General features: G+C 40.7%; 1 protein-coding gene across 1 annotated transcript in view; it reads left to right on the top strand.

The window, feature by feature from the left end:
* Window positions 1–314: 314 nt before the first annotated feature.
* The window catches only part of nhsb (Nance-Horan syndrome b (congenital cataracts and dental anomalies)), a 47,210-nt gene continuing 23,925 nt past the window's right edge, over window positions 315–23,599 (top strand). Inside the window, exon 1 of the mRNA XM_070834090.1 lies at window positions 315–594. Within this exon, the coding sequence (XP_070690191.1) occupies window positions 315–594 (280 nt within the window). The remainder of the gene's footprint in view (window positions 595–23,599) is intronic.

The following is a 23,599-nucleotide window of genomic DNA, read 5'->3' as shown; positions in this document are numbered from 1 at the left end:
CATGATCGCAGACTCAACACGCATCCTCACACCACTGACCTGAGCTTAGCTGTGTCCTGCATGTGTGTGCATGTGTGTGCGTGTGTGAGCGGGAGTGTGAGTGATCCCCAGAAACCAGCAGCAGGATGGAGGATCTCAAGGAGAATCTGGGAACTTTGGATTGACGCCCGGGGATAACGCGCGGTCGGCCTGAACCTCATCGGGTTTCTCGTGGATTTATATATTTGGATGTTGTCTGTTCCCCCCTTTTCCCTTTTTCTTCAAGGCAGTGGGAATTTACACTTGGCTTACAACTATTATTTCTGGCGTGCAAAATGCCATTCGCCAAAAGGATTGTGGAGCCGCAGCTTCTGTGCAGGCACCAGATCCCCAACGATGAAGGTCTGCTTTTCGAGGACCTGTGTGCCATCAGTAACGTGGTTCTGTCCCGGACCTTGCGACAGCTGTCCGACCTGGCCCGGCACGCCTGCTCCTTATTTCAGGAGCTGGAAAACGACATCATTACGACCAACCAGCGGGTCTGGGTCCTCCAGAACAAAATAGGCCAGATACAGCAGACTGCCAGTGCCCTAGACCCTAAAAAGGAGGCAGTGCGTAAGTAGACCACCACAAGTGCACGTACCCCCTATGAAAAAACAAATCACCCCATGTTTTACCCCTGAGTAACGCGTGATTTTATTCATTCATGTCTTACATGTGTGCCTTCATGCTTCGAAGGGCGCCCACCTTAAAATTATTTTTACCCAGCTGCACGCACGCACGCCCGCGGCCGCGCTCTCATCTCCCCCATTGAAATGTGTCACACGCTTGCTTTTGCACATTTGACCATCCAGCAGCGTCGAGATGCATTTTCACAGCGCAGGATGTGTTGACTGCTCATTGATTTGGCGGTCCAGACTTGGATGTGTGTGTCCGTCGACGAGGGGGGGGGGGGGGGATCGGTGTGTGTGTGTGCGTGTGTGTGTGTGTGTGTGTGCTCACTGGCAGGCAGCGCGGAGCGGAGCGGAGGGGCGTGTGTTGCCGCTGCATTGGCTCAGCATCGCAGCCTCGTTACTGCGGGTAGCGCACACCTGAAGCATGTTCAGGCGGTGTTTTCGGGGCCAGGAAGGGGGTCTCGTTCATGCAGCATGTGAATATATGAAGTTCAGGATTGGGATTCTGTTAAAAAAGGGTTTGAGGTGTGCGCGCGTGTGTGTGTGTGTGTGTGTGTGTTGGGGTTTTCACAGGCGACTCCCCGTGCGCCAAACCCACCCTTTCCACATGCAGCGGCACCAACACAGCATCAATAATGAATCCAGCTGTCCATGTTGCGGGGTAAATATGAACTGATCGTGGCTGGATAGTCAGGTGTCGCCATAAACTGCAGTGCAAGCGGTTGTGGACGGATCACATTAAAAAAAAGCCTGATTGGCATCAATGAGGACTCTGCAATTCAATGTAACAGCGCGTTCTGCACAGCAGCTTCATATTATTTATGTCCTCTGCAGTCCCTTCAGTATAAGGGTTCTGATTTTAGACGATCCATTTGATGATTTTAGTCCAATTCATTGCAGCAGGATTCACCCCTGCTGTAGGTGATCATAATCTGTGACAATCAAAGAACATTTTAGGGCCTAAAGCTACTGTAGGCTCATGAACTCCCTCTTTAGATTCTCCCTCCAACCCCCAACCACACACACACACACACACACACACACATCCAAGCATATGTGTCAGTGAGGATGTCTTCATTACATAAAACGGCCTCACTGTATTGCTCTGTTTACTCTCGTTTGCTGTGGATCTGGACGAATGGCTCTGATGTGCGTAAGATTGTTTGCATTTTGTCCAGCAGAAATGGACCGTATGTATATTTTGCGGGTGTTAATCCTTGTACAGTGCAACACTTCAAAGTGTCTCCGCACAAACACGCAGCAGCACACTCACTTGTCACTATTCTGAGCTCAAACCTGCCAGCAACACTAAACCCAGAAACCTGTCTGTCTGTTACACCTGTTGTGCTCAGAAAACCCTGAAATATTGATTTGTTGAGTGGATAGTGCGTCTGTATCCCTGCAGCCAGGCAAGACATGCAAGATAAGTATCACTTAGCACACGCTTCTCAAAGAGTTTTGAGAATTTCAAATCCAAGAACGCCATAGTGGGCTCATGCAATCATTTAAGACTCCTTTCAGGTGAGTGCTGTCCTGTAGAGCAGTGGTTCCCAATCAAGCTGTTAGAAACCCAACAAGGGCTAGTGAGATCAATCTAATGTGTTCTACAGATGGGAAATGAAAATGAAAATTCATAAAACAAAAACAAAAAACAGAATTTCCAGAATTTTCTAAATATTGTTCAATTGAAACAATGTGAGAGGTTAAAAATCATCCTTCACATTGCAGGATTTTGGGTGGACCCAGACCAAAGTTAACACTCCTGAGTGAAATGTGGTGAAATCTTTGGTTTTTCCGTTAAAAATGTGGTCATACTGTTGGCCAATTTACAGTTTTGTTGACCCATAGCCTGCTTTGAAATTAAAAACTCCCTTTTAAAAATAGGAATGTTATGTCCCCTCCCATGCTTCCTGTTCTGAGTTTTTTTTTTGATGGATTGAAGTGCCAGCGCTACATGGGTAAAAAAAAAAAACTGGCAAAGCAGTTTCCCAAAATTTATCATACTGTCTGCATAGATTGTGACCAAGACTTTATCATTACACAGTTACCCTATTGGCACCTTTAAAGATTACTGCCATTGTTTGAATGTGTTGTCTTTTGTTTTTACAGTGAATTATGGTACTTCATATATGTTCTTAGAAGTCAAGTTACTAGCTTTATAATTGCCATAGAATTTATAATGATATTCAATGGTAATTTGGTCAACAGATATTTCATTCAGCACATTTTGGAGGGGAAAATGATGCAAAATTACTGAAAATACTGTGGCAGTCTATGTGGGACTTCAACTTGGTTGCAGTGAGAGTTTGAGTTCTCTGTAGACCAACACTAATACTTGGATGCCCACCAAAGTTTTGCTATTTTTATTCAGCTTTCAAAAAGGCTATTATGTTCTCTCTTGCTCTCTAATGGCAGCAATAACCCCGAGGAGCTGAATATCTCTGTGTGTACACACAGACTGAGACTGAATATCACTGACAACAGAGTTTCCTCACTTCATTGTAGAGTGTATCAAGATCCCAGGCAGTCAATATGGAGCTAACTTGGATTGATCCTGAACATGGCAGTAGGCAGTGTTCAGATGGTGTTGAGACAGTTTGTGTCTGTCACATTCATGGAAAACAATGTGCTGTGTTGGACATTCATCAAAACTTGTTCAAACAGCCTGTTCTAGTGGCAACAGCAGTAGTAGGAACACTAGCTATCTATTGACACATGGCAGTAACTGTCAAAAAGTCAACTATGGTTCAACTTTCAGCTTGTCCAACAATTTGTTTTAACATTTTTCCTGCACTCTGTCCTGTGGTGCAGAGAAATATAAGTGGTTCCTCGTATGCAAAGTTTTACAGCTACCTCGGAGGGAAATTATCATTTATTTTATGATACCTGGCTCATTTTAGGTCATCTGAACTTAATTTTGGACCCATTACTTAAAGGTAAAACAAACATCCCATATCACAAAACCAACTCAAATGAAATGTATTGATATCTGGATTGTGCCTGTATATACATTTCCTTTAGGGCTGCAGCTGGTGATTCATTATCATTAATTAATATTATTATTAAATCAGTTTCTAGGATGTCAGAGGCTATAGTGAGGAATGCTCCTTTGGGTGTCAAAGGCCCAAAGATAAGAGTTTGTTATCACAGTGAATGTTGATACCGGGGGCCTGAAGCTTAAGGGGCCAATCAGACAGAGACATGTCACTAGAAATGTATCTCCAGCAAAATCATTGTTTTCCTACAGTACAGTGCGCCTGGCGTGCACTCCTCTCTTGCACTGGGAGTTGCATTTTCTAGACGCAGTTTTTAGATGCGCATAAAAATTTAAATATTCTCAACTTTTCAGTATAAGCCGCCCTACTCATCAATGTCACACTTGGCCCAGGCAGCCTATCAAATCAAGGAAGAGGCAGGCCTTATTATTTTACCACTTCCACTGTGCTACCATTACTTCTCCATTTATTTAATGTCATTTCATCTTATTTTATTTTATTAAGTGATATGGTGCGGTTATAGCAATTATAAGCGAAAGCTGGTATAAATTACTACACAGTAAAAAACAAACTAACAAAAAAACTGTATGCAATAAGTATCTAATCCCACGCATTTTCATGAATACTTCTTGGCACCACAGCCATTGAGAGAAGCCTGTGTCTTGTGTTATGTTTCAGAAAAAATGACTAAGAAATAAGCTTGTATGTTACGATTCGCCCCACCTCGCCAACGCGCCAACTGAGCAATTAGCTAATGAAGAGTCACCGCCAAGGCATCAGTTTAAGTCCGTCACTAAGACACTCTCATTTGTGGAGGAACACCACACCCCACCCATCCAACTGAGACCAGGGTCTAAGATGTTATGTTATACATTAAGGTTGGGCTTGGAGTCAAGGTTGGGTGATAGTGAGTTGTAGCAAAATCTTCACATCTTCAAAGCTCCACCAATCACTATGTTTTCAATCACATGACTGTGTGTAATGTGAGAGGGTGTCGCTCGCTGCTCACATGAACCCATGGAGAATTATCAGCTGGCTCCAAGCAACTTTTTAGCGTCTTTTAGCTCTTTTGTCCAAAAATGATTCTATGCATGGTTCAGTCTTACTGCTCTCATCAGTCCTGTTTCCAGCAAAAAAAAAAAAGAGAAGAAAAAGCTCTGATAAACTGCCTCTGTACACAATTTTATCAAATTTGTTTTGTGTGTGTCACCCAGACAGCGGTGAGTCTTACTCCTGGTCTTGGTATCATGCAAACGGCACAGTTACAGTTTCCATAGTGTGTTGAGACTTAACATGAAGAATATTCTGGCTCTGTGCTACTCACGCATATTTGGTGTTTTCACGGCCATTGTACAGATTTTAGAGACGTCTACTTCAGGAGGACAAAAATTGCTGCAGTCATTGGACCCATCTGCTGTTGGTCAACTCCAAAAAGCCGGTCCCTAAACCGGAGATTTGTTTGGTTTTTCACTATGAGTTACTTTAAGTACACAAGACACAGCGGTGGTCCCTTGAGTTTTCCTTTTTGCGCCACTGTGAAATATCTTGACAACTATTGTATAGGTTGCCATGATTTGGTGGAGCCATTCATGTCCTCCAGATGATAAATTGTGCAAACTTTGATCTGCTGATCTTTCATCTAATGCCATCATGAGGTCCAAATTTGAATAACAAATTTAGGCGAAATTTTCCTCACATCTGTGGTGACTATGATGCTACAAATAGGTGTAACCAACTTGGAATAATGCATGAAAGCTCCCAAATCAGAAAAACAGAAGGTTTACAAAGCATCCGTGGGTTTAGGTACTTGGGCTTGTTATTTATTCTTATTATATCATTATATTTTGTTGCATAAATTAGGCTACAACTTGGATAACACTCACAGTAGGGTGACAGGTTTATGTTCAGGAGTAGAACCACACATGCACCAGCCCTCCTGGCGGTGAACACATACAGACGCACACACATACACACAAAAGGTGGAAAGGGTTTTAATATGAAAATATTGGTCTGTGGCAAATATATTGTACTGCTCTGGCAACACTGGTTTCTTCCCGGTATGCCATTAAAGCAAATTTGACTTTGAATTTGAATTTGAGAGAGTATGGCCTGTGGCAGCGGGGGACTGCTCTCTCTCGCTAGTCTGCATAGTAACAGGAGAGAGAGGGAGGCCTGCTTTAACCTTTCAGCTGAGTCAATCTCTCTCTCTCTTGCTGGTCATACCTTTTTACTTGCTATTTTTATAGTGTAACTAGCATCAATTTTGCAGTACACGTCATATTGTTGAGCCAGGTATGGACAAAATTAGAAAAAAGAAGGATAGAAAGAGCTAACAGTACAGTATGTGAGCCTCAGTGGTCTGGAAGTAAGTGTGCTTTTATTCTGTCTCACACTTGCAAACACACGAAAACTCCAACATTGAAAGGAGAAATAAAGACATATTGACCGACTTTATATTGTGCGACTGGCCAACAGGCTTATTCTGTTCAGTGTGTGTTTCTGTGTGTGGTTCAGGGATACTATTTCAACCACACGAGGCAGGTTAGAATACACTCTGTCCGGGCACATCTTGTCTGTCTCACACCTAACCACAGACACCTCTCACTCCATGCGCATCAGTTCAGATGTTTCCAGAATCCAATTTGTGTGATGATTTATGTGCTTTTGTGTCTCTCTCACGGCTTCGTCAGTGTGTCTGTCTCTGCCTCCATCTGTCTTTCCCTCCATCTTTGCATATCTGTGTCCATTCTCCTCCTCCTCCTCCTCTCCATCCTTACCTCTTCCCTCACTGCCCTACTTTCCCCATCATCACCAGCATGGAGAGACTTCTGCCTCTTGACAGCATATTTAATGTTTAATGCACTTTGATTTCCACCCAGACACTTACAAGCTCGAGAGGAAAGGAGAGGAGAGGAGAGGAGAGGAGGAAGAAAGTTTGATAACAGAGTGAAAAGGAGAGACAGAAAGATAAGGGAAGGCCAGGCTAGCACAGGGCTTTTGATGTGAAAGGAGATTTAATTCTGAAAATGGTAAAAACACTCGTTTAGAACATGCTCGCTTCACATGTTCAAACAACACCTAGTCTACAGCCATGTTAGCAGCTTTGTGAGGCTGCAGTGCTTTAAGCTAAATGCTAACGTCAGCATGCTAACATGCTGCTGTGTATATGTTGAACATATTCCCACCATTCGCTGGTTGGTGCTAAACACAAAGTACAGCTGGGATTGATGGGAATGTTAAACTACAGGTCACAAACTACAGCTTATGGACGTATAATTAGGTGTTGATATCGCCAACTATATGAACCAAAAATGTTCCTGTTTCTTAGATTAGTTTCATGTTTTACGGCACAGCGCACATGTGCAATAGTGTTTCTGTCCCTGGCCCCGCCTGCTCAGCCACACTCGGCCCATTATATTCCATTATTTTTGGGATGGCGAATAAAAAAGAATGATTTTCTTGGCTCTTTAAATTTAAATCTTCAAGGTTAAAAATTTCATCATACAAAAACCGATCTTGTTTGCACTCCCTTTCAGGACTGCAGTGAATTTTCTTTTTGTTGCAATACCCAGAGTGGCCACTGGGACATATTGGCAACAAGACTAAGTGGCTCGCTTAATACATTCTGCCATGGCCCAACAGTGAATGACAGATGCTACATAGACATGACATAAACAGTTTCTGTCAAGTCACTATCACTGACTGAGTTAACATAATGGTGGTTTAGCCTGTCGCTCACTGATGAAAACCCTTGCATTTGCAGTGTTCTTTGGTATTACGAACTGGGAGTCGAGTCGGCATTCCAGGTAAAAATCACAAACTGCATCCATCACCCAGCAGTGGTTGGCCCGCCCCAGAGTGTAGGTGGAGTAACGCACTACTAGTGAAACTCAGTATGGCTTGCCTGCAGTATCTGATTGGTTTGATTGCATAGCTGTATCTTAGAGGAAATCCTGGGCTACTGGTCAGGAGGACCACAAATGAAGTATTGTCGTTCACAGTGCTCACGCTGATGGAGCCAGAAGGACCAGTCAAATGATTCACTTGCATTTGCATTATACAGTTTTTTACAAAAAATTTACAAAATACGTATTTTGTAAGTAAATACACATTTTAAATAGATTTAATTGAAATGCCGCCATATCTGGTCTATGGATGTGTTGGCCGCCATCTAAGCTGCAGGGTCATGTGATGTCCAGATTTAAAAATGACTCGTTTTCACAATTAGATCCATGAGACCACATAGATATTTGAAAGAGACCATTCATTCATGTGGGCAGTCTGCCACTCACAGCTAGTGAAAGACACTGATCTGTGTGTGCACTGGGTGACCAGCTTCAATTGAAATGAACAGGCCACCTCTTATAACGTTTAATACATGCATGGGAGTATCCAAGTGGCTCATCCTCTGGTGAGAATGAATGCCCTCGTGTACTGCGTTTTAATGATTGCACTAACACAGAACATTAGTATTGATAAATTTGTGTAAAAGGGGTACATTGAGACAAAAATCCAAATCAGATATTTTCACCATCAATGTGAAGACAGCAGGTCCAAATAAAGAGGCTGAGCACAGCAGGAGAGAGGTTCAGGGAGGGAAGGCCATAAATCATATATCATATTCTAAATTATTATCTTTATTATATTTTAATCAATAGGAATACAGTTGTACAGTCTGTCCTATTGCCGTCTTTCTTTCGCCTGGATTGTGTCTTTTTGTCGGGGTGATGTTTGTGTATGAGAGAAAGTAAGAGGCACACATGAACGGCCGCAGCTAAATCAAAGCATATGGTCAGCATATGTCCGCTTCTGTTACCACAGAAACATGTGGGCATGACATGTGGGGAGGTCACGAGAGAGTGATGCGATGGCATTGCGTGCGCAGGGATGTAAACTAACGCTGTCACACACTTTGTTAGTATGTGCACAAGACAACAGAGGGCCCAGCTGCAGGTCTGCTTAACTTACGCACACACAGAGTTTATTTTATTCAGCTCCTCATCATCTCTTATGTCATGGAGAGTAAAAATCATCACTGCACATTTTCTGTTCTCATGGCCCAATTACCTCTATGCTAATTTTGGCTAAAGTGATCCCACTGCCTCAAATACAGTAACACACACACACACGCACAGAGTTGACAGTGCTTTCAGATCAGCCTTCCCATACCAGCAAATAAACACTCACATACCACCTCACACAAACATAAACACACTTGCACAGGAAAATACACACACACACACGTGTACACACGTGCACACACACACACAAGCACAGGCTTCACAGGCGCACACCACAGGCACACACAACCCGCTGAACTCTTTCCAGCCTCTTTTTTTCTGTCTCTCATGTTATCATTTGAAATTCTGCTTTAAGTGCCCCTGTCTCTGTTGCTGCTGCAGCCTGCAATAAAACATGCATGCAGAACTTCTTGGTCTGTACATCACAGCACTCGGCCGGCTGGTTGGCTGGTATGTTCTCTTTCTAGAGATCATCCCTTGTCTGTGCAAGCTGGCCTCTGGCTTTTTCATGCTATACTTCTGCTATAGCTGGGCAGCTATGCCAAATATAAACAAAACTACCACAAAATTTGGCTCACATGATCAAAGAGAGAATATTGGCTCTGAAAGGACAGACTGAAGCAAATAGTTGCTCACAGCTCTAATGCAGGTAGTTAAATACACTGAGGTGGAAACATACATTGGAACCAAAGAATTATGAATTTATCATTATTCATATGTTGAAATTTCATCATAATGACTTCAATAATGAATAATGTTTAGTGCAGGTCTTCTAATAATTACTCAAATATGTTCTTGATCCCTTTAAGACGGAGTGTAGTTCCTATTTCTTTAATCTTTGCTTTAGTGACAGGGATACATATTCAAACATTGTGATTGGTTGTGGGTAATAGAGTGGGTAAAAGTAAACAGTTCTGTTTCCTGGTCAAATTTGATACTACAGCTCAGTGGGATGCTCCTTTTGGTGTGTGCTTGTGTGTATCCAATATGTCTGTCCATGCATAAATGCCTCTTTGCTCTGTGTGTGTGTGCACATTTGTGTGCCTCCTGTGACATGCCAAACTGAACTGTCCTGAACTGCTGTCATCTCTGTCTGGAGACCCCATCATCATCACCATTCCCCCAAAAAACCTTTGACAGATGGCTGGGGACCAAAATAATGGACATACTCAGCAATCTCTCTGGGTTAGTGTGTGTGTGTTTTTGTGTGTCCACTCGGTGCACAGACAGTGAAGTGGACACGCACTGCAATTTTACCTTGCAGAGCCTGGGAGCGGCTGGTCCTTTGCTGCCATGATCCGTTAGCTTGTCCGTGTGATTGTGTGTCACAAATATTGAATGGCATCAGACTTAACCCTTTAAAATGCTTATTTTACACAATAGCGCAAACAAACGAACTGATCGAGACAGCAGTGGACCACCAACTACAGTGTAAAATTACTATTTTTATCTGGTGGCTTTGACCTGAATGATATATTTTGTGGTTAAACAAAAAGGATCTTGCAGATCTATCTCTGTCGAGATCCTTTCTGTAATGTTGTCAGACACTTAGAATAACAACCTGAGCCAAACACAAGCACTTTTAATGGACATTCTTTGATCTGGAGCAATCCATTGTAGCTTGTTTGCCTCCATCCTCAGCTGCCTGCTGAGGAGATCGATTGGACCAATTCCAAAAGTTTTTGTACCTCCTAATATATGGAATATATATATATATATATATATATATATATAAAAAATATGAAAATCCTGTAATCCTGATTAAAATTCAAATTTGTTGACGGCTAATCACTTTGACATTACACAGAAACAGTTTGTTGCTTGTTTACCTTTAAACCAAACTGTTAATTTTCATAATTAACTCCAGTTGAAAGCTTAGACATAATTCATTCAAAATATTTCTTTCAGTTACCTTCATACCCCTTTTCTGTATAAAAAGTACATTGTGTTTGAATTGAGATTCATTTCCAGCATTTTGGAGGGCCAAACAGTTACAATGCATTCTTTCATTGTCTCTCTGTCCCTCACTCACTCAGTGATTTCCTCGCAGCATCACAACAAAGTCCCACGCAGAGGCTCTCACAGACAGCCGTGTTTGTACTTCGCAGGGGTGCTGTTGGCAAAGAGCAGTCATGTTAAAACAGGGATAAAAAGAGAGATGCAGAAAACACTGAAGTTTATCTAGAAAAAATGAGCTAATGGTGAAAAGGAACCATATAAATATAAGACGCTCTAATTTTACAAAGATGAGAACTGTTAAACCAAGTCATTTTCGAGCACTTCTTGAATTTAAGCCTGAATATATCTGCTTCTTTATGGCAGATTAATTCACATATACTGAAAATTGCACCTACACTGGCTCAGCAGGGCTGTTAATGCTACACTATAGCTGGAGTGATCTGCTCTGTCAGTTTTTGTAGCCTGGTATTAGCAGATGACAAAAATAGGATGGGAAGCCAATTATATCAATAATGTTGTGGCCATGTGCTGGAGCAAGGTTCAGAATATGGACAGCAGAGATTATGAGTATCAGCTGAGGATTTAGGAGCAAAGCATGGACGGTTGAGATGATATTCAACGGACGAGCTTCTGGTTGGACTTAGTAAACTATCAGCGTAAGATGGAAACAGATGGTGTCAGAAAAAGCTTAGGAGAGGTTGTCTGCTGCTTGTTTTAAGGACTGAGCTGCTCTTAAGGAGTTCCTTAGAAACAGATTGTCTTTTGTAAGAACCTTAGCGCGCCGTAAAGAAGAGCCACCCTAATTGGACTACAAGCAACCCCTGCCTTGAAGAAGTCAACATGCTCACCATAATGTGCAGACGCGTGTGTGTGTGTGTGTGTGTGTGTGTGTATATATATATATATATATATATATGTGTGTGTGTGCGTGTGTGAGCGCAGATTGCAGTACAGTTTAACAACATTAAAACATGTGAACACGCATTGTAGATTAAACAAAATTTGAAACACGCTTCTTTCCAAATTAGAAACAAATTTGCGCTCGTTAAAGAAACTTGCGATTGGTTGAATTCCACGGCTGATACGGTGTATTAAGGCGAGGTAAATTAATCCAATTTCACAGCGGGCTGGTGAGAGGTGAGGACAGCCGAGCCAAGGCTGCACTAATTAGCCATATATCTGTCACTATCAATTGTATCAGTGAGCCTACCACAGCCAACCACTTTCTTCTGCATCACACACAAACACATGCGTGTATGCACACACACACACACACCCCTCACAACTACAACCTAGTTTCCTTCACAAACAGGCACTCCCTTTTTTAAGGAATTTCTTTCCGTACCTGAAACCCACACAAAGGGTGCAGTGAGAAGTGGCAGTGTAAGCGTAATAGTGTGTGTGTGCACTGTGTGTAGGTTTTGCACGTGTGTTGTATGTACTGTGTCCTGCTTGACAAGTGCTCTAATGTACCTCTGGATGACAGGCCAGAGATGAGTTAGCTAAATGCTGCAGGCAACCACAGCTGTTACAGAAGAGAGGAGAGAGGAGAAGAGGGGTGAGGAGGGCTGGAGTGAGGATTTAAGGGGAAAAATGAGTGACTGGAAGAAATTGTTGAGTTGTACACTAACTAAAGAACGAGTCCACAGACATGCTAGCAGTGAGACACAGTGGTGCTTTGAGCTAAATGCGAACATGCTTGCAATGACAAGGCTATGTTAAGCAGGTTTACCATGTTCAGTTTAGCACTAAACACAGCATCCAGCTGGAGGAATGGTATTAATTTGCAGGTATGTGATGGTGTTCGATGAAAAGTTAAGAATTCTCCAAAGTTATTACACTTCATCTGGAGTAGAGCATGAATGTTTTCATTAGGTTTCGCCGTCCAGGAGCCGTGGATGTCTGTATCAAATTTCATGAAAATCCCTCCAATTGTTGTTGAGATATTGGACCAAAGTGGTGGATCAATCATCAGACCGACTGCTGCGGCGGCTCAGAATGGGAGAATTGTACCCCAGGTGAGGAAAGGAAGTAAAAAGAGTTGTTTATCCAATAGAATACAGTACTAATACTGCAGATACAATGTGTGAAATAATTACAGTATTCTGACAGATCCTGCTCCCATTCTATGATCTAGTAATTATCACAGCACAGTTGAATAATTACAGTAGCAAGAAATTACAATTAACCGATTGTGTGACTTACTGGGGACTCCCCAGCACTACTGTGTGTCTGCATGTGTGTGCCGTCCCCAGCAGATTACTCCTCTGAGGCCAAGTCCCTACAGATGACATGTGATAGCAGATTAATAGCCTAACATATTAAAGTCACAATCCCTATTATTTCCCTTTGTATCAGTGCTTAATCAGTTAATATCTAACAGCTGAGGACTTCTTCGCCACTCTGAGCTCATTTCACCTTCAGCGTAATATCAAATTAATCACAGTAGTTGGTACAAGGTTAATTTTTCATGTACAAATGCTCTCCATGTGCTGTAAAACTTTATTATTAAGGCAAGTTTATTTGCAAAATTCAATTCAAAATTCAATAATGCAATAAAAAGTCAGTTGATGCCATTTACAGCAAAAATATGAAAAAAAATCAAAAGGATCCCAATTTGCAAATTATTCAGTATACTAATCACATATCAATAAATGTATTTGAAAAATTATTATATTATCAGGAAAAACATGAATCTAGATCATCTTAAATTTAAGTTGAGTTTAAATATTGTCCTCCCAAGAAAGACAGCACTTAATGTATGTAAAAATGTCCTATAGTGGCAAAATGTAAAAATAACCATTTCTACAGAACAGTCTTGCATACAATGCAAAGCGCTTTGCATAAGATATTTACAATAAAACACTAAAGCAATAAATATAATAAAATTGCATAAAGTAGGATATAGTTATCAAACATAAATTGCATAAAGTATGATGATATACAAACAAAACAAAAAACTAATTTACTATGACTCTTGTTCATTTGGAGGAAAGCAGTACTTTGAAATTGGAGACTGCCGTTTGCATGTTGACACACAGCAACAGGAGACTTATGAGGCATAAAACCAAACATCAGTTAATTACAAATAGGCTGAAATCATTAGAAATATTCTGTAAAATCATGTTCAGTTTCAAAGTCATAATAGTGATAAATGCCTAAATCTTCCATTATTTAAATGACTTGGTGGAGGTAATTTTTCAATAGTAATCATAGTTTTGGGTTCACCTAAACTGTCACCATCAATGACGACAAAGCAGTAAAATGAGCTACTTTTCATGTTATTTTGACAGTTTTGGGGCTTTGAGGGGGCTATTTTATATGTCTTATATGTCATGTTTTCATATTTTAATTAAACGCCATTTTAAAGAAAAAAAGATAAAATAAAGAGCTCCACACACAGAGATACTGACAGCTAACCAAGTGTCTGCGGCCAGGCAAACCAGACCTTTAATCCATGCGTGTTAAAGTGAAGCAGAGCCATATGGTTTGCAGTGGATGAGAAGCAGTGATCCTGAGGATGATACGGCCCCAGCTGAACCTTTGTGCGGCGCATTTACACCATCTGATGTTTATCGTTGCAGCACGGCCCTGATAGGACTGATCTCGCACAATCACATCGCTCATTATCACATACTGTATGGTGAACGGCTTATGCATGTTGATGTAGCTCTGGTGCGTGTACCACGCGCATTACTGAGGCTCTAAGAGACATTAAAGAACACTTTGGTGTCCAGAAAACAAAAATGATGTCTAGATGAGTGATGTTCTGCCGAGTTTCATAGGTCAGTTATTCTCTTTTCCTTTCCACCGTCTCCTGTATCACAAGGTGAGCTCTCTCTCAAGTGGAGGCCAGATCCTTTCTTCTCTGTACACAGATGTATAAAAGATTGAATACAAATACACTACAACATCTACACGCATGCACGTACACACAAACGCTCGTGCGGCACACTCAGGCAAACACACATGCATAAATCCGTGACCAACACTTGGATGTCCCATGGAAACTGGCCCTCCTCTCATCCTCGGGATAAAAGGGGAGATAATGCATTATACATTTTCTCCTCTCTTCAACTGCTCATTATAGTACAGTCAGGGCCTCTGCCCAAAAACAGGTCGTTTCTAATGAGACGAAGCTTGTCTCATAACCCCGTCGTTTTCATTCAAGTGTAACTCTGACATGATTTTCTGGGTGTGTTGTCGTCTGCCTGTCCCATCTCGTACAGATGCCACAGATGTTCAGTCACTATGACCAAATGCTTTTTTTCGCAGTTGTTTGAATGCACTTTTTTCTTTTTTTCCCTGCAGTTTGCTTCTGTGATTTCAGACTAATATTTATGACTGCAGTGAACAAGCGCGCTCATTATTTACACCACATTACAGTCGAGTCTATAGGCTGTCTGGATCTTTATCTCATTCCGTGAAACGCAGTGATGAGGTGAAGCCAGGTAACGGCCATTAATCCCCACTGATTTATTACAGTAAGTCTAGACCCATCACAGACACAGATAAAGAGAAGTTGATGAATTAGGGAAGGATTTTTTCAACTTTAGGATTATTAAAATTTATATTATGCAAAAGCTCTGCTGCTCAGTATCAGGGATGTATTATTTAGTTCAACTAGTAACCATCTTATGTTTTACAATTTTTTACAGTGCTCACCGCTGAGTTCACATCTTCAAAACATTTCATGCAGTTACAGGAACGCAACTGCACTTTAGAGCATTTTTTTCAATCATTGTGACATGAAATCAGTGATGGAACCTGACTAACTACATTTATTCAAGTATTTTGTAGGCTGCTTAAGTATTTTACTTGAGTATTTCCATTTTTAGGTACTTTCATACTTCCTCCACTATATCTCAGAGGCAAATATTGTACTTTTTACTCCACTGCATCCATCTGTCAGCCCCCCCGGATTGGCTGGTAAATGCAAAAAGCTGATCAATGAACTAATACCTTAGTTCAGATCCAAGCTAACCAGTTTAAACACCAAAAGCCACACATTAACAAATGAAAACTAACCAATCAGGGCATCGGTAGACTAGCAACACCCGTGTTCTGCTAAGTAAAATTACTGTTTTTGTGAATAGAGTCTGGTGGGTTTGAAAGGTAAATTAACTATACTTGTAAAGCATTGTTTGACTTTTCAACCACTCAAAGTGCTTTAACACTGCATTCACATTCACCCATTCATACAGGAGGAACCTAATTGGAGGCTGCTCATTCATACACTCACACACAAACACAGCATCGGGAGCAATTTAGGGTTCAGTGTCTCGCACAAGGATACTTCAACATGCCAACTGGAGGAGCCAGGGATCGAACTGCCAATCTTCTGATTGGTGGTCCCTAAAGTGAGCGAAGAGGGAGAGAACAGCAGCAGTTCCCCGTTGGAAGTAGCCGTCTTACGGCAATGTAAAGCAGTGGAAATACTCTAAATATAGCATATATTTAAACTGATGATTTTTTTAGGTTGTTAAAATCTGTTTTTTTGCTGATCCACACAGGACATGTTTAGAGTGTGTGTGCTGTGATTCCTGCCTGCTCCTCCAACCTGGGGGCATGCTGACCGCAGCGTTATACACTTACTATGGATGAGTACCTCATACAACCCCACTAAAAAAACCCTGAACTATCCCTTTAACAAAACTGGGTGCCACATACCATTAAGTTTGTCATGAATAACTCAGGGATGCCATTCAGGCCTAACCTCTCTGGGTAACCCAAGCAACTAAATAAATGAAACAGGAGGTTAGGATCATTTTAAGGAATAACCATTTAAGAAAAACAACCAGGTCAAATGCAGTTTGGAGCAGAGCTTATTTCTTTCTCTTCAAAACACTTTCAGCCAAAATTCAGCATAAAAGACATCAGTTCAATCTTTTAACAAAACCCCTGTCTCACACACTTTTATCAATTTTAATCAAAACACAGAGTTACAATATCCCATTCCTCAGTCTGACGTAGTTATGTCAGTCTCTTAACAACTATCAGTTATCCAAAAGGGATTTACAGATGTGACTGAAAGGGTTGTGTTTAATAGTGTGTGTGTTAATTGTGGGTTAATTTCTCAAAATAGAGGGCTAATGAGGAAAAGCAGAGGGTTATTTCTTGGTTGGTGGAGTGATTTTACAAAGGGCAGCATTAGAAGTCAAGACAGTGTCACCAATTCCACAAGAAGATCCAATAATATGATTCTCCAGGGAACGAGCAGTTCCAATGAAAACATCCCAGGAGGGAAAAAAAAGTAAAAAGAGCAATCAAACCCGTTCGTGGTGTTTACCGGTAACAGTCTGAGAGTCCAATGCAACTCAGGGATTCTTCACTCCTCTAATAGCTTGCTTTGACTTGAATAGTTTATGTTTGGCTTCAACACTCACTGCTAAGTCATACCATTCTTCCCCCGCAGTCTGTCTGTCCTCTCCTGTCGTACACACTCTCTCACAGGTGTCAGCAATTATCACCCTCTCCTCTGCTGTGCCACACCTACTTCCTCACAGATGTCAGCAATCCAGTGCAGTGCTGTAAAGGAGCAGTCAGCTGTTTTTTTTTTGTGGCTGCTTGCTACAATAAAAAAGTGGTTAAAACTAGGAGAGCTGCAGCAAACATTTCCTAATTGATGAGTAGTTGTTAATAAAACCCCTCAGGGGCATCAGGAAAATGGTTGTAGGGCTAAGAATGGGTGTTAGAAGAACATATTGTTGATTTATTTCAAAACATCACACAACTAATGAACTTGTAACTGCAACACAATAACTTATAATGAGCCTTTAGAATATCAACTTTGTAAGTACGTGCAAGAAGCTATCAGTGGTGACACGGGCAAAAGCGGTGATGATTCTGAATTTGTCAGAACCAGTAAGGAGACGGTGACCTTCTTGGGGACGTCCTTTACCTTCTCGAAATGATCCCACACTTTGGAGTTCCTGCCCAACATAACGCTATGTGTAAATAACTATCTAACAACCTCATGGACTGCCTGTGTAAATGCTAAATGTCTATCCGTGAATCCGTGAAGTGTTTGTGTTGCCACTTCCTGTCTGTAGTTTGCCCTCCAGCATTTCTTAAATGGTTCATCCAATACGTTTTGATTTAATTTTGACAAGGCTCTAGAATGGAGTTTTTGTTTTGTTTTTTCCTGTGATCAACCTTTCAATAAAAACTTAGTCGACTAACACTGTTTTCATTAACTAACGTTTGTTCGGCTATAAGGGGGAAGCCCTGAAAATCGTACCAACCTTAAATATCTACAACAGTAAAATGTAACATACACATTAATGCTGCAGTAATGTTAATCCAAAAACAGGCAATACCACTTTTCTGTAGCACGAGTAATTTTACTTTTGATACTTTCAGTAAATTTTGCTTGTAATACTTACATGCTTTTACTTAAGTAAGTACTTTACTTATTTATTCCACCTCATCTGCAAGTCGAGAGTCTAAACCAAAAGTCACTTGAGACTTTTCATGAAGCACAGAATGTCCCTCATCGAATCTCCTTGTCATCATGTAGGATCTACCTATAAAATATTCTCACCATGATTCACAGTAACAGGTAAAGACTGGCAGACATTTTGATTCACAGCGGTTCATGGTACTTAATCATCTTGTCCCTTCAAGAACTTGAGCAATGCATTTTGTAGGGAGATCCTACATGATGACAAGGAGATACAATAAGGGGCATCCGCCGCTTCATCAAAAGTCTTGAGTGACTTTTGGTAAAGACTGTAATGGTTAGTCTATATTGAATATACTGTATGTTCTTAGAGTGACTGTGATGTGTAACCGGGGCTGTGGTTTCAAAGCCTTTGAACAGATTTGGACAGTAAATACTTGCTTAACTCCACAGTAAACAGATAGATTGGATAGGACTGACACTGATCTTGTTATGTTGTTTCCTTTTGTAGGAGAAGCAGGATGAGAGCAGGATTGAGTTTAGAGCTTGTTAACATAGTTCCATGAAAGCTTACTGTGGGAGGTTGTTCATTTTTCCTTTTTCTTCACTTTTAAGTAAAGAGTTAACCATGTAAATCTATTCTGGTACGACCTCCAAATACCAGTATGAACCTCAAAATGAGCAGAATATTGGCACTTTAAACCTTCTGTAATGTGATCGAAGTTATTAGCAAATAACTGTTGCAGTCTGAAATTGTGATTTTGATGTAATGCAAATAACCTTTTAACATCTTCCATATTTTTTAAAGGGAATACATTCAAATGTCAATGTTCTTGAGCCTCAGGAGCTGTTTAGTCAATACACCCTTTGCGTTCATGAGAGCATAATACATGAATATCAAGGCACAGCTATGCTTCTGATTCTGACTTTTAATGTCTATGAAGCAGATGGTAATGATTTTCTAAGCTTCAACATCACTATTTTTACCCTCATCTGCAGTTACAAGCGTTGCATTGTCTTGGGTGGATCAGATAGCTATCATAACTCAAAAGAAGTAAGTGTCAATGCAACAAAGAAGCATTTAAGAAGGGTTAAAAAACCACCTACGGGCATGTATATAGTCACCAGTAATCTATACTCTTTCTAACTTCTGAATTCTTAAAGGCCATTGTTGACCTTTGCTCTCCTAAAATAGTGTACGAGTCACAATGAACAGTTGAAAAAAAAAAAATACAGATTTGGGTATGTTATGCTAGTTGCAGCTAACGCAGCCTTGAGCCACTAGCGTCAAGCAGAGATGAGGAGGTGGCTGCAGACGTTTGGTAATCTCATCTTTCTACCTCCACACCCTTTTAACTTTCAAACTTCAAGTCCTCAGCCCCAAGTGACGCTGACCCAAATGACACTCACACAGTTTGACACAGCTCCCTCTGGAGACACGTTTTACCACTTTTTCACAAACACAGCAGTGCTCCCCAAAACCTGTAAACAATGTAAAATCTGTAGAATTCCCCTTTAAAGCCAAAAAGGACAAGAAATCATTTGGAAAACTTACATCTTACATCAACTTAAATCTACAATGAATGACAACTGGGTGCCTGCCTCTGCTGAAGAAGATTCTGTGATAGGATCAAAAGCTTTAGCACAGCTACTAAATGGACCTTGTAGTGAGATTGTTTTGTCACACACTTAAAGACTTTAAAAGCTGTGTTGTTTCCCCTTGTAGCCTGATTTGTTCCTCAACATCATGGATACTTCCACATGGACACACGCACACACACACATTTTACTCCACTGAAATCTACTTGAACTCAGAGGGGATTAAATGCAAGTGAAATCCCCTGGTGGGGTTTAAAATCTGTGTTTGTATCTCCAACTCCTTCAGAGCTGTCAGAATCACTCAGTAGATTCGGGAGGTGATTATCCATGCGGCCATCCTCTGCCACCTCTTCCCAGACTCAAACTGCTCACTTTGTTTTCATCTGAACTCGGAGGGGTTGTGTTGTCACTTTTATGAAACGACAAAATCTTTCAAAACTTTATTCAGTAAGATTTGAGATGGATGAGACATTGATGGCACATTTATAACACATTCAAAAGATTGGTATATTTTTCAGACATTTTTTGGTCAGTGCACCAAATGCTGTATTATATTTTGTTCCATGTGCTTCCTCGTCTTCTTCTGTTTCTCAGGGTTTATGGTAGTTTAATAGCCAGCCAGCTAAATTTGCTACAAAGCTAGTTAGCTCTGCAGCTTGCAGTAGTGTCGGGGGGAAAAAAACATCAGCTAATCCCATCACAATGTCTCTGTAACCCACTTAACTGGACCTTAATCTTGACTGACAGAAAAACAAACATATATTCTATAATCACAGCTAGTTGCTTGGAGAACAGCTAAAGCAAGCCTACACATTTAAGGGGCAGAAAAAAATATTTTCTACCATTAAGTGGGATTTATAGCTGTACCATAAGGGCTTGTGCACGAAATACTATGAATATAACAATGAAATAAATAAATGAGGCAATAACTATATAAATATATAAATAAAAAATATAGTTCTGAGGCACAAGCAGCCCAGAGATCTGCAGGGACAACAGACTGGAAGTCAACTGTAACGCACGACCTGAAGATGGCAAGAGACCCTCAGCAAATATTATTCAGTGATGAACCATGTCCATCAGTTTGATCTGCTAAAGACAGCATGGCATCTCTGAGCCCACCAACGTCTTCCATATTGACCACACAACAGTTTGGCTGACCTTTACCTCAACATTGACACATATTTAGTGCTTTGGTCTTAATCTCTGAGATCACTACACCACATTCTTTCTAATGTAACATTTCAGAATAAAATTACCTGAGAAATAAATGTGGCATTAGGGAATAAAAGTCCCTTCAAATGAATAGTGATAATCTTTTGAAAGATTTTTTAAAATAAAAAGCTATTTATCTATTTGACTATATTGACTCTTTTATATATTTATATTTGCATTTATATATACATAATTATATATTTATGGTCTATGAAGTTATTTCATAGGCTTATTTTTTCTATTTATTTACTTACTTACTTACTTATTTACTTAGTGACTTAAATGACATTCCATAGGTAACGTAGGAGTTAGCACAGAGCCCACAGTAATGGAACCAGACAAAATAGTTACTTGGATATAACTCCAGTTCCACAGGCAACACACACTGTAAATAGTTTTCACAACATCAGTATTTTGGTCAGCTGAGGAGGTGGAGTGGAGACAATGTGATCATCACAGTTGGTTGGCCTCCGGGATGCAGCCGTGGTTAAAGTGCACAGAGAAGAGAAAGGCGCGAAGGAATAAAGAAGGAGTGGTGAAGGGTACAAGAGATAAAGGGACAACGGGGCAAGAAGATGACAGAAGGAGATAAAAGGGAAGGAAACTGTAACCATTGTACAGTGTGTGTGTATGTGACAGTGAGAGACAGAGTATGTTATGTGTGTGAGGGAGCAGTACTAAGAGAAGAGCAATAAGGCCGGGGTTCTTCGAGGAGACTCACTCTCACTGTCACATCGATCAGACTACAACATCACACACACTCACGGACCCGATACCCCTGCTCTTTCTGTGCTCTCATTAGAGCCCTTGTGGAAAATATAGCATGGAAGCAATGAGGCTGTTTTTAATCTAATAGATTGTTTTTGCCCTGACTTCAAGGAATAGTTAGACATTTTAGGAAACAGGCTTGTTTGCTTTTATTTGCAGAGAGTTAGAGGAGAAAAACGATACCACCCTTGTGTGGCAGGCGGATTTTGTTACCTTTGGACAGAGCCATTGCTAGCTGTGTTTATAGTCTTAATGCTAAGCTAAGCTAAATGCTGCCTTATATTGAATGGACAGACATGAGAGTGGTATCAATCTTCTCATCTAACTCTCAGCAAGACGGCAAATAAGAATATTTACCAAAATGTCAAACTATTCCTTTAAGACTAGATCATTTGGCCATCCTTGTTCCTCTTCCCACTAAAGCCCTTAAAGCCTGAAACGTCTGCTGCAGCTCGCAACTCTTAAAAATAGACCAAGTAGGAAATTCAGAAATAACAGCATCAAATTTAAAGATTCACACAGGTACACAGGCTTTGCAAAAACTGCAGAGGTGCGAGTGTTATTTATAATGCAATGACAATATGGGTACGGAATATATTATGGTTGTTGTCTTTGTTCTGCATCAGCTCCTGGGAGGAGATTTAAAAAGGGGGCAGGGTAGATGTAAAATAAAGGAGACTGGAGTTTTTAGTTGAAAGGAAATATCTTGTATTTTAAACATGCGCACAAAATAGATAAATAACCACAAACATTAACATTACATTTATAGGCACTGGCACACACACGCACACACACACACACACACACACACACGCACGCACACACACACACACACACACACACACAGGGCTACAGGGTGTGCCCAGCATCAGTGAGAGTACTCTCTGTGCCTTCTCTCTTCCTCCTGGTGCCCTTATTGGTTCCTGCCCAATCCGGCCATCCAATCACATCAGGCAGAGCGAGTCTGTGCATAGACTTGCAAATAATCTGCGGTTTTACAATAACACTCCACAACCACCACAATCATCCCTTTTTCTTTCTACGTTCTCATTCCGTTATCCTCCAAAAAGTGATGAATGTGATGAGGTGAATGTAAATTACCAGCCAACTTCCACTTCCACTCCGAGCAACTTATATCGTTGCCCCCTTCCTTTTGTGTACTATATATATATATATATATATATATACACACACCCTTTGTTACTTACACATCCTATATTATATATGCACATCATTTTATTTATGTGGCTTTGCATCTGTGAAAACTGTTGTTGTTTTCCTGATCCTGTCATTTAGTAGAGTAGAGGCTTATAAAGCTGTAGTGAATTATTAAGCAGGGTGAATTATGGGGCTGGAGTGAGAGAGAGAGAGAGAGAGAGAGAGAGAGGTCTGGACAAAAATAGGTCAACCTAGCAGTGGCAACCCAGGGAAGTAGAAATGATTCTCTCTCTGAGGAGGAGCTTTGTGTGTATGTAAGTGTGTGTGTGTGTGTGTGTGTGCGTAAGTGAGTGTGTGTGTGTATGTGTCAGGGGAGACTGTTTATTTGTCAGCACCTCATGGTGTAATGCTAATTCACATCCTACAACAAAGCAATTTAAGAGGAAAGATGCCCCCACACTTTATAAACCACGCAAGAGAGACCTAAATGTCAATACACAAGTAGATCATTGAGCATTTCCATTTTATACTACTTCATATTTTTTATTCTACTACATTTCAGCTGGAAATACTAATTTGACAGAAGTTACTTTCTATAATTAGATACTTTTCACAGCAAGGTTTTATATTATTGAAAAAAAAAAAAATCATTGTTAAAGATTAAAGCAGCGTTTCCCAACCTATTTTGCTCAGGACCCTTTACAATAACTCAGTGTCTGTTGGGGCCTCTTGACATGTTTCAGATGTCTATGAGTTGTGAGTAGTTCCACCAAAGAGACCAAAGAGACATTTTCCCTCTAAACTTCTCAGATGGTTTCATTTAAATAA

The sequence above is a fragment of the Pempheris klunzingeri genome, chromosome 1 (assembly GCF_042242105.1).
Source record: "Pempheris klunzingeri isolate RE-2024b chromosome 1, fPemKlu1.hap1, whole genome shotgun sequence".
NCBI classification, from domain to species: Eukaryota; Metazoa; Chordata; class Actinopteri; order Acropomatiformes; family Pempheridae; genus Pempheris; species Pempheris klunzingeri.
The sequence above is the reverse complement of the archived record's forward strand: the minus strand, read 5'-3'. Positions and strand labels throughout refer to the sequence as shown.